The sequence below is a fragment of the Sturnus vulgaris genome, chromosome 11 (genome assembly GCF_052056855.1).
Source record: "Sturnus vulgaris isolate bStuVul1 chromosome 11, bStuVul1.hap1, whole genome shotgun sequence".
NCBI lineage: Eukaryota > Metazoa > Chordata > Aves > Passeriformes > Sturnidae > Sturnus > Sturnus vulgaris.
Genome location: NC_142253.1, coordinates 22,278,334 through 22,290,395, shown reverse-complemented (window position 1 = coordinate 22,290,395; position 12,062 = coordinate 22,278,334). Strand labels below are relative to the sequence as shown.

General features: G+C 50.6%; 1 protein-coding gene across 3 annotated transcripts in view; it reads left to right on the top strand.

Annotated features, from left to right (window-relative positions):
• PHF2 (PHD finger protein 2) overlaps nucleotides 1–11,726 on the top strand; it is a 53,536-nt gene extending 41,810 nt beyond the window's left edge. For 2 of the 3 annotated variants that reach the window (XM_014891444.2, XM_088171731.1), the window contains 6 exons: nucleotides 969–1,126; nucleotides 5,396–5,673; nucleotides 6,568–6,663; nucleotides 7,555–7,664; nucleotides 8,818–9,079; nucleotides 10,627–11,726. In XM_014891444.2, coding sequence (XP_014746930.1) covers nucleotides 969–1,126; nucleotides 5,396–5,673; nucleotides 6,568–6,663; nucleotides 7,555–7,664; nucleotides 8,818–9,079; nucleotides 10,627–10,715 — 993 coding nt within the window. In that variant the 3' untranslated portion in view covers nucleotides 10,716–11,726. The remainder of the gene's footprint in view (nucleotides 1–968; nucleotides 1,127–5,395; nucleotides 5,674–6,567; nucleotides 6,664–7,554; nucleotides 7,665–8,817; nucleotides 9,080–10,626) is intronic. The other variant, XM_088171733.1, reaches the window with a different exon arrangement.
• Nucleotides 11,727–12,062: the final 336 nt, after the last annotated feature.

Here is a 12,062-nt window from a genome sequence, read left to right as displayed (position 1 = left end):
GTGATGTAGCAACTCAAGTGCTTGTTTTGTGCCACTTGGCAGAGCCTCTCTGCCCATCATGGGCTGAGATCTAGAACACTCCTGAGCCAGGTGAGCCCGGCCCAGCCCCTGCAGTGTCTGTGAGCCTGGGTGGAGTTCACCTGCAGGATGGGACAGCCCACGTGGGTTTGCTCTGTGTCTGAAGCTCAATGCTGGAAATCAAATGATATTAAAATTAAACGTTTTGCCCAACTGTGGTTAATACAAATTCATATTGTAATACCAGAATAAATCAGAAAAAGCAAAATAGTTTGTTAAGACAGAACTAAAGATGACCAAAGTGCTTGGCTTTCAGTACTAAGGAGTTCTTTTCACCCTGGTTTGTGTCTGAGACATTCAGGAAGCAGTGCAGACCTCTGTCTGAGGTACCTGAGCTCTGTGGCTGGGTAGGAGCCCAAGGAAGGAGTCCCTGGAGACAACAGATTAGCACCCCAAGCAGTAAGGGCTGGTGCTGTAGCAGCCTGAAAGCAGGGCAAGAAGGGGAAAAAACTTTTCTTAGGCACCAGACTACAGTGCCTAGAAATCTCAGCCCCAGAGAGAGGGCCAGAGGTAAGCAGCTCCCTTCCAGAGCCTCACGTGACACTGTTCCTACTTATCTGTCCCATTCCTCTGCCTGACCCTCCCAGTCTGCTGCTGTGGGAATGGAAACACTCATTAAAGGGAATTGATCCCATGAACAAGATCAGACCTCAAAGCTTTGGAAAAGGAAAGAAAAACCTACCACACCTACAGGCTACAAGGAAATGGATTTTTACCATGTACTTGGTGTCTTGTTTTGCTTTTTTGTTTGTTTGTTTGTTTTGTTTTGTTTAAAGAAAGTAAATTCCAAAGGCTAGGCCATGTCTTTGGAGGAACAGCAGGCTGCAGAAGTTCTTAGGGACCAGCTCAGTGGGTTTCCACCTTTTTTAGCCCTTTCCTTGTTTTTGCAGAGTGAGGACTCATCAGATGAAGATTTACTTCACATTGACACAGAGGCAAAACCGGGACGCAATTCCAAAGTAAAGAAAGAGAGCGGAAGTTCAGCAGGAATTCTTGATCTTTTGCAGGCAAGCAAGGAAGTTGGGGGTTTAGAGTATAACACCAACAGGTATGCACCAGGGGCTGCTTTTCCCTCTTACCTGTGAACAAAATTGCTCTTTTGTGGTTGTGTGTGAGTGAGAAGGAATTTTGCAGCTTGTTAATTGCTTTTTCTCCAGTAAGCCAACTCTTCCTTTATCTTGTGATCTGGAGGGAGACAGAGGAAAGATCTTGACGGTGTAATTTGAACGAATAAAGGATTTCGCATCTGTAGATGCTGAAGATCAGTTTTAGCAATAATGCTGTAATAGATGAATAATTCAAAAGGAGAGAGTTCAGTGACTGCAGCTTGAGAGTGGGAATTATGGTTTTTAATGTAGTGAGATTGTAATAAAGTAATCTAAATGGCCAGCATTTCTCCCATAAGGCATTCTAAGGTGCCACAAATACCAGGTGTTTGAAAGAAAGATATAGGAAACTGTCTGCCCTCCTTCCCTCCCATCTCTGGTTATCATTCGTCTTCTCACCAAAAAATGAGGCTTGGAGAAAAAAGCAAACTCTTTGGTGAGTACTTCTGTACCTGAAATGGAAATATCTGCCTCGGCTTAGTGGTGTCTTATGTGGAATGTGGAAACTGATGCTGGATGTTTTGGGCTATGGCCAGTAAGGTACAGCACCAGATCCTGCAGTGATCCAAACAGTGAGTGGTAGAAAGAAATAATCCCATTAACACTTGTCTGCTTGACCATCCCTGTGAATTCCTTGGCCATTCTGCATTGTGGTCCATGATGGGATGGATGTTTTTGTTGACTTTACATTTACATTTTGGCAGCTGATTAGACACATCAAAAAACAGTTAGGTGTGTCTGATGCTGTAATAAAGTGCCGGGCTAATAAAACTCCCATGCTGGAAGTTTGGTATAAAAAAAGAAAATTTATCAATTCCTATAAGAAGTTAAAGAAATCTTCCATGGCCCTGTGCACACTGCTGGCCATTCTGTGGATAACACAGCTCACTGTGTGCTTTGAAATGGTCCTTGATCATTGTCTGCCTTGCTTGGGGTATGTTTTGCTGTCTGCAAGGAGTTAAACCAGAATAGAGCAGGACTCAGGCCTTTGCTTTCCCCCCACAGCCTGAGCGCTGTACCCAGGGAGTTTGAAGGCTCTGTAGTTTCTGAAATCAAAGTCCCACACACAGCCCCGTCACCAGTCTCGGCTGAGTTACTGCTCTGTGTGGAGTGGCTCACTGGGAATGTCTCATACCAATGCTGGCTCTGTGATAAATGCTGCATTTTGGCAGTGTGTGCTGCATCTTGATTGGGAAAAGCCCCTGGTAAATGTAATTACTGTGTTTAATTTCATAATTACGCTGGGCTTTTCAAATGGCCATAACGTGCTTTTTGAAAATAAAGTGGAAGAAACATGATATGCAAACACGCTGTGTCACAGCATGAGGCCAGTGTGGTCACGTCTGACTCTCAGGAACAATTCCCATCTTTCTCCTCTTGCAGGGCAGATGAAGGGTAGGGCATGTGTGTATTTATAGATCTGTATGTGTACATTGTGGATGCTGTGGAGCGGCCCTGTGTCACTGTGGGATCTCCTCTCACACAAGCAGTCAGTGCCTGCATCCCTGTCAGACCACTACTGGATCCCAGCAGTCACTGGGAAGCAGGTCAGGGCTTTTTGTGGTAGTGGCCTTATCTGAATCATGCAAACCTTATTCTGTAAAATACTGGGCTGTCACTAGCAGCTGGCCACTGCAGAGGCCCTGATGGCATTACCTAGAGCGCTCTAGAGAATTACAGCTCAACTATGTGTGTCAGCAAGACAGGGAGAGGGAATGACAGATCTCCTGCAGAAAGGCTGCTGTGAGCGTGTGAATAGGCTGAAAGAACTGAAATAGAATATGGAAAAGGCTTGGAGGGCTGGTCATCACCTGAGCTTGAAAGAAATGACTTGTGTCCAGGTCTGACTCAGAAATGGAAGAAAACACTGGGTTTGTACTTGAAATTGTTGTAGTTCTTTAGTTTTATACAATGGTGACTTCTCCAGAGCCACCGCTCAATCAGTAATACTCTGCTGAAATATTATAAATTCAGTTTCTAAATATGAGGATACAGGTAGGAGACTCAGTAATTGCCAATGGGAGGAAGGAGATGATCTGCCTAGAGAGGGTGAACCCTTGGAGAGGGATGGCAGTGGTAGAGTTGGTGGTTCAAAGCAAGGCACCGGCTCCCTACACAATATCCTTCATGATGCAGGGTGCTGGGACCATTCCTGTGCCCATCTCACTGACGAGGTAAAACCTGAGTCCATCAGTGCTTGGTCCTGTCCCCAGCACAGCTGTTTGCCTGCTCCACCTGCTCTGGGACATGCCAAGGATAGGATGGCAAGCCTGGGTACCACAGTGCCCCTGAGCCTCCTTTCCTCAGACTGAGCCCCTTTCCCAGATCCTTCAGCCCTTCTCCAGATCTGCTTCCTTCTCTGGACATGCTCCAGCCCCTAGATGTCCTTCTTGACATGAGGAGCCCAAAACTGACCCCAGGATTCCAGGTGATGCCTCAGCAGTGCCAGCACAGGGGCGGGCACTGCACTGGTCCTGCTGCCACACCAGGGCTGCCACAAGCCAGATGAAGGCACAAGCCCTGCTTGTGTCTGGGTGTGTCTGTCAGAGTGTCCTCCTCTCTGTACACTCACAACAGCCGCTGTCAGTCCGAGGACAGGACAAGAAGGCTGCTGGGCTGGAGGCAAGGCTGAGCTACCCCCCAGTGCCACCTCCTGTGTGTTTGGAGGTGGCTGGGGGGATACAGCAGGGGCAGAAGCACTTTGGCTGCATTGTTCCTGCTCCAATACTCTTTTAAAATGTTTTTCTAAGCCAAAATTGTAACTCACTGATAGTTTACTTCCATAAATGTGTTTTTTAAAAATCATTGCTGAAGCTACAGAAAGGGGATGTGGCTCTTCCAGAGCTTCAAAATTGCTTCCTGAGTCTTCTTGAATTTTTTGGCTTAGAAAACTGAAATACTCCTGATGGAAGCACACCAGGCACATGCCGTAATGAGAAACACTCTGCTTCATGTGCAGCTCTGAGACATTTCCCCATTCTCAGGATGGTGTTTGACTCTCAGAACCACTGTTTTTGATCATATCCCACCATTTAGTTGTTGAAATTTGTGTTGCTTAAGGCAGTTCCTCTCTGATTTGCCCATTTAGTGGTCAGTATTTGATGGTCTGTTTGCAGTGTTTTGAGAGTCCAGTGTTTGGAAAAACAGTTCAGGGAAAAAGGCTGGAAGAAAATATGATAATTCCTTGTAGATGATGCAAAATATTTCTTTGCCACGGAGAAGGCAGAGGAGAAGGCATGATATTGGAGGGATTTAAATGTCTCTTTCCTAAATAAGTTTTTTTATGTTCTTTTTGTTGAGTTGTGAACTGACATTAGTCTTTACTCATTTTCAGGATTATGACTAAATGCCATTAGTGACCAGAAACTTCCTTTATGGTCTTGTACATTATTCAGAACCCAGATTAAGCTCAAGTAGGAGAACGTGACATGGTGCTGATAATTCTCTTGTATGTTTGTGGCTTCTATTGCAGAACAAATGTGTAACAAGTGTAACAAATATTATTGCCACAGCAAGGGTTTTTTTGCATTTCACTACTTGCCCAAATTTCAGACTTCTGGAAATACCAGATAATGTGTTCTGCCAGTCTCAGAATTAATTTCCAGGAGCTCCTGGAATGGTGACAGCCCATGATGTGAACTGGGACCAAAAACTTCCAGGCAGTTTCGGGCAGAGCCCCCCATGACACCCCCCACCAGTGCTGATGCATAAGCTCGCCTTTTACAGGAGCTGGTAGTATAGACTATAAATAATACTATTCAAATGTGAAGATGAGGAGGATGACTTGGTAGTACAGAAATATAACACTATTAAAGATAGATAGACAGACAGATAGACAGATATTTAAAGATTTTGATGAGGAGGAGGAAGAGAAGGAGGATGATGATGATAGTTGGTATAGAGACACTGCTCTGTCAGGAATTCTGCTGTGGGCTTTGGGAAGTTCCTTGAGCTCTGCCCAGAGCACTGACAGCCCCAGGGATCTGCCCACATCTCCCTGGCTCCTGGGCCATCACCCCCATATCTGAGGTGCTCTCTGTGGTATTCCTGTCCCATAAAATTCCCCACTGGCCCTGGTGGTATGTGCAGCTACTCAGAGGAATCAGACGGTCTCTCCTAGCACAAGTGCCATGGCAGGAGTGAGCTGCCTGCCAAAGGTTGGTGTTTCTGCAATCACCGAGTGCTCCGGCATCTGTCCCTGTGTCCCACAGCCAGCCACCTGCCTCCCCCAGCACGCAGGAAGCCATCCAGGGCATGCTCTCCATGGCAAACCTCCAGGCCTCAGAGTCCTGCCTGCAGACATCGTGGGGCACCAATCAGGCGAAGAACAACTCCTTCTCCACACAAAACTCAAAAAAACCTGGTGGTGGTGGCAACAAAAACGCTGGGAAGCGGCTGCTGAAGAAAAGCACAAAGAACAGCATTGATATTGAGGATTACGATGAGGACCAGGACCACTTGGATGCCTGTTTTAAGGACTCAGATTATGGTGAGTAGGAGGGAAGCAGAATGAGGGTGTGCCTGGGGCTGCATGGACACACGTGTGCCTGTTGGCAAATGTCCCTTTGCTCATGGGTGCTTCCTTCTGCTCTGCCACCCTTGGATCAGCCGGGTATGGAACAGTGATCTGCACAGGAAAGGAAGCAAAGACGTGATGGCAGACTGGCTGCAGAGCCCAGGGTCACTCAGACATTCTGGCAGGCTGGATTTGAGGTGTGGCACAATGACAAACTCTCAAGAAACATGGAGAGCCCCCGAAACTGCAGCAGTCAACCCAGAAACAGGGGACTGTCCTAGAAATGTGGCTCAGGTACTGCTACTTGTGACAGAAATGTCCTTGTCTGCACAGTAGCAATTAAACCTCCAGCTGAGAGGAGTGGAAGTTGAATTTGTATGTGAAAAAGGGATCTAATGCTATTTTGGCAGAGAAGGCAAGCATCTGCAGCAGAAATGGCCACATGGAAACACAGAGTGGTTTGGATTGGAAGGGACTTTCAAGGGCCATCTAGTTCCACCCTCTGCCATGGGCAGGGACACTTTTCACTAGACCCTGTCCATCCTAGCCTTGGATAGTTGCAGAGGTGGAGCAGCCACAGCTTCTCTGGGCAACCAAGTTGTACTAGATGATTCTTGTGGCTCCCTTGCAGCTCAGGATATTGTGTGATTATAGAGGAATACAGAGAGACAGTCACAGTTTCATGACAGCACTACACACATCCCAGTAGTAATGTGTGGATGAGAGCAGAGGAAAGTCTCGAGTGTTACAGCTGTGACAGAAGTGCTTCTGTGCCTGTGGTCACTGCACCTGAACAGAGTAAGGGGCCTCTGTGCAGGGTAGAGCTGTTTCCTAACCTGAAACTCTTGCCTTTGTTTCCTACTGTAGTTTACCCTTCTCTCGAATCAGATGAAGATAATCCAGTATTCAAATCCCGATCAAAGAAAAGGAAAAATTCAGATGATGCCCCTTACAGTCCGACAGGTAAGTCCATGTGGTCTGTGATGCCCAGATTTGGGCTAAATCTCTAAAACTCTGCCATTTTTCAAGGAGTGTGGAATCTGTAACACATAATGAGTGATTTCATTAGCACACGTGAAGGATTAACTCTTTCCATGGCAGTGGGAGGTGATCCAAGTGCTGGGATTCCTGCCAAGCAGTTTTAGCCTTCCTCCGGCAATCAGCTGGCAGGAGAAATTAATTCCTTGGTCGGTTTATTTTTCCTCACACTCTTAGTGATAGATCATTTGGTTGCCACCTTGGCAGTGGTGTAACAGTGAATCAATTCCTGGACAGCTGAGTTGCCGTGGATTTCAGGAGTGGACTGGGAATACTGAGAGAGCAGGCATAGTCTCCTCCAGCTTCAGCTGAAGCTCAGGATCTGGAAGGGTTTGGTCTGCCCTGGGTTTGTTGGAGCTCACCAAGGACAGTGACAGGCGAGAGGGCCCCTAGACCCCTTTGACCTCTGTGGCCCATGAACAGGGCACCCTCTGTGTGTGCTGTGTGTGACAAGCAGCCTATGCTTGGACTCATCAGCTTGTGGCCTTGCATGTCCTCTCCTGGTGAGCAGGTGAGCATTATCCCTTTGGAAATGACACTCGTAATCCAGGATGTGGGCACAAACCTGTGTGGCTTTGGATTCAGGTGGCTGTGGAGCTGCTCAGCTGTGTGACATCTCTATCAGCAGCTTCTGCCTGTGCCACTGTGCCCAGAGGCTGTTGGCTCTTGTGCCTTCACTCGCACCTGGGGAATGGAAAGGGCAGAGGCTGTCCCTATCTCTCCTGGCTGAGCAGGGCAGAGCCTGCTGCCCTGTGATGGCTGTGCTGCTCCCACAGGCACATTCCTGCCCCTCACCTGCCTCTGCTCTCCTTGCAGCACGCGTTGGCCCCTCGGTGCCCCGGCAGGACAGGCCAGTGCGAGAAGGCACGAGAGTGGCCTCCATCGAAACTGGACTCGCTGCTGCCGCTGCCAAGCTGTCACAGCAGGTGAGAGGTTGCCTGGGGAGGAGGGGCTGTCAGCAAAGGAGAGCCCTGTGCCCAGCAGCAGAGCTGTGCCCGAGCCCAGTGCTGGGCCAGCCCTGCGTAGTGTTTGGTCCTGCCAGTGACACGAGGCTCTACAGCCTCAGGGAAGTAAATGGAATCCAAACCCAGCAGTGTCACAACACACCTAAGCATGTCACAAGGCAGCAAGGGACAGAGAAAAGCACAGGGAAGGATGAGGGAGTGAGAATGGCTACTGGGGTAGAACAGGAGAAGGCTGCCTCAAAGGAGTGTACTTGATGTGTACTTGAGAGCCTGACTGATGCGATTGCTTGTCTGTGAAGATTGGCTGCTGGGAAGTGTCAGGGTTTGCTTCCAAACGTTTGGTGAACTGTGAACAAAGGGTCAGTTTAGGAAAGGAACTGGGGCAGTTTGGATGTTTGGTAAGTGTCTAGTTTCTGAAGGGGTCAGAGAAGCCCCATAAAGATGACCTGGTGAGATGCTGAGGTGACAAGGCCTGCTGGAGTGAGGTTGGTGAGGCACCTCAGCAAGCTGGTGGAGATGCAGGTTGTGGTGGCTTTGGGCTTCTGCGATGTGGACTGTTGAGTAGAAGAGCTTTAAGGATGGTGGCAGGGTTTCAAGAAGAAGGAACTGAAAGTAGACAAGGGACACAGAACAGCAGCAGACCTCTGCCATCCCAGTGTGCATGTTCAGGTGCAGTTACAGGTCAGGAGATGATGTGTGTGTCCTAGCAGGAAGCAGAGGCTGGATCAGTGGGATGTTTAATATCCTTCATGCTGTTGTGCAAGGGTGTGAAGATCCCTGAAGATAGGAGGTGCCAGTTTTTGTGGAAGATGGAAAGATTTGCCCATGCTGACCACGCTTCTGTGCCAGGGCGGTGTCGGTGTGGCCCCCGCTGGCTCCCACTCGCCGCAGTGGTAAGGAACGAGGAGACCCCGCACAGAGCGAGGATGTAGAGGCACGAGAGGCAAACGTGTGTGTGCAGCTGTGAGCCAGACGTGCCGGAGCAGCCCCCGAGCGCTTGTCCGTGGCCAACTCCTGGGGTGTCGTATCAGGACCCTAAGCAACACTGCTGGCCCTTGCCCTAGCTAAAGGTCTTCCGGGGATTAATCTGAGCTTCATCTTTGTCATTTTAAAGGAGGAACAAAAAGGCAAGAAGAAAAAAAATACCAAAAAGAAGCTGTCAGCCCCCAACGCAAGCAAAGTGGCTCAGGAAGGCAGCTCCCCCGAGCCGAAGCTGGAGTCACAGGCCAGCAGCCTCACAGATCACGAGTACACCGCAGGGGCCAGCACCTTTGGGGTCGCCCAGCCTAACAGGGGATCGCAGCCGATGGCACCTGGTGTTTTCCTCACACAGAGGAGACCCTCATCATCCTCGCAGAACAATGCCTCCGCCAAAGGTACCAGGAAACGCCTGGGTTGTGGTGCAGGAGTGGGGAAGGGTGAAGGGCCATGGAACCCGAGCCCTCAGCAGGGCCTCCACTGCCGTGTGTGGTGTGGGCATGCACAGATACAGGTGTGTGGATGCAAGTCAGAGCTGGTCAGGGATAGGGCCCGTCGCCTTGACTGTCCTAGCACTGGGGGGGCCAAATAGGTGCTTTTCTGCTGGGCTGTTGGTTGCAGGGTGTGAGGTATCCCAGGACAGGAGCACTGCCCAACACGGCCGCAGCTCAGGAGGAGCACCTGCAGGGTCACATCCCAGACAGCCTGTATGGATGTAGGGAGCCTTGGCCAGGGGAGGATGTGTCCATGAAGGCTGTTCTGCCCAGGGCTGGGGCAGGCACTGTGCTGTTGGTGGTGGCTGTCCACCAGCTCTGTGCTGACTGTAGCTGAGGACAGTCCTCCCAGGACACACAGAGCAGGGCACACTGCAGATCCCTCTGGACAGCTGCTGCAAGGGTGCAGAGGAATATCAAACCTCGGGAGTAACAGAGCTACAACCAAAGACAGGGGATAGGAAGAGGTTGCTCGCTGTCTGCTATAGGGAAAGAGCGGGAAAGCTGAGGCTGTCCCAGAGTCTGGGCTGGGACCTCCTGCTCTCCACTTGAACTTGGCTTAAGACGTGTAACTGAGGCAGGTATGTGGGACAGGCACTGCATGGCACGAAAACTGTGTGTGATCTCACTGGGAAAGGCCCCAGTGACAAGTGAGGTAATGTGGCAGATGTTTCCTGAATTCCATGTATTCATGTGGAGCAGATTAGAGGTAGTGCCCTGTCAGCTTGGATGGCCATAGGGCAGGATGTGTGTAGCCTGTGGTAGGGGCTGAGGTCCTGCCAGGAGCTGGTGGTACCTGTGGCTCTCTGCAGAACTGGAGTGGAAAGAATGTATTTGCCTGGAATTGTGCTTTTGTGGTGAAATGGTGGGAAACAGGTCCAAGACAGAGAGGTGTTCAGGAGCCTGGAGCTGTGAAGAGCTGTGGGGCATGTGTGTGTCTGTGTGTGTCTGTGTGTGTCTGTGTGTGCAGCCTTTCCCTTAGGAGCAGGACAGCACTGGTGGGGCTGGGTTTGACTGTCACCCACTTGTGGGCAAACAGGTGACCATGAGCAGTGAGCCAGGGCAGGTGAGGGTGCAGGGCAGCAGGGCTGGCACTGCAGGGACAATAGGGTGCCCAGCAGAGCTGAGGGGACAGGAGAGTGCTCGGCAGAGTTGTGGGGACAGGAGGGTGCCCAGCAGAGCTGTGCCCCCCCAGAGCAGGTGTGGATGTGTCCATAGGAGTGGGTGTGCACTGTATCCCCAGCTCAGCAGGGCTGACTCTCCAGGGGCTGTGCTCCCAGCCAAGCCCTGTCCTATGGCCAGCAGCCCCATTCCTGAAGGGTACTGGTGGGTGTCCTCGAAGGTGCTGGGCAGGGCTGGCAGCAGGGCCATGGAGGCAGCTGGAGGGTCTGTGCCTGTGGGGTGGTGCAGGGTGGGCATAGGTGCTCACCCCAACCCTGCTCTCCTTCCAGGGAAGCGTACGAAGAAGGGGATGGCCACGGCCAAGCAGCGGCTCGGCAAGATCCTGAAGATCCACCGGAACGGGAAGCTGCTGCTCTAGTGGCCTCAGGCACACTGCCACCCACTTCTGGGTCACCACCACAATAATCCCTTTAACTTTCAGCGGTCAGACTGTACAGAATCCTGGTATAAATATTTTTTAATATAGATGTCCTTTCTCAGAGTGCTGAGAGCGACTAGCCGCAAAAAGTTAATACTAATCTCGGCCACCGAGGAGCGCGTCGGGTCCCCGCTCTGCCCCGGCCCCGGCTGTGGCCCTGGCCCCTCTCCTCGCCCAGCGAGCGGGCAGGGTGGGCGCCGCCGCTGTGGTGGCAGCACCGGGGGCAGCGAGGGCCATGAGGCCACGGCGGGAGGAGAGCGCAGGACTCAAGGCGTCAGCCAGGGAGGTGGCGGGCGTGCTCCTCAGGCACTGCCGCTTCCCTGGGCCCCTTTTCCTAGAATGTAGCTTGTACATAGCTTTTGGAATAACCACCGCCGGGTTTTTATACGGGGAGGGTCTCTCCGGGCGCTGCCCACCGGTACCAGCTCTTTGCGTAACTTCTTGTACGAGGAGGGAGACAGTTATTTTACTAGCACCTTGTGGAGTGTTTCCGTGTTTTGTGACAATGTAATTTATTAATGTTTGTAGCTTTTTATATTTGTACATTTCTTATGGGCTTTGTTTATATACACACATTACCAGGGCGCGGTGCCTGCGGGGAACCAGAGCCACCTGCCGCTGTTTGCCAGGGCCACCGGGGCCACCACTGGGGCCACCACCGCGGCCACCACCAGGGCCGTGCTGGCCTGGGTGTCGCGCCTGCTTTTTTTATTATGATTATTATTATTAGTATTATTATTTTTTCGCGACATGTACATTTCTAACAAAGTTTATCGTGGCTATCTATCTATGACGGTGTTTTATTTACCGATTCATATCAAATGCTCTTGTATCGACTTCACAAAATCTTAAGTAAACCTAGAGCAAAGTTTAAAAAAAGAAGAAAAAAAAGTAAAAAAAAAAAAAAAAAGAAAGAAAGCAAAGTAAAACTATTTCAGGTTTTGTACACAATTGCCTGGGCCTGGCCTTTTTGTGGGGTCAGTGAAGGAGGGGTGGGGACGAAGCCGGGGGTCCCTCGAGGGTGGGTGAAGGAGCAAGCAGGGACCCACAGCTGGCACAGAAAGGGAGTGGCTCTGCTGCCACTGTAACTGTCCCCTCTTACACACCTCTGCTTGGTACAGCACCACGAGAAGCCCTGGTCAGTTGGGCATGGTCTGCAGTGTCCCGGTAAGATACCTCACGGTCCACCCAAAGGTCCATGTACCCCCCAGCACATCATCCACCTCCCATGGACAAACACACATGCCTGTTTCCCTCTGCTTCCTCCCTCTTGCGGTCACCAGGTGC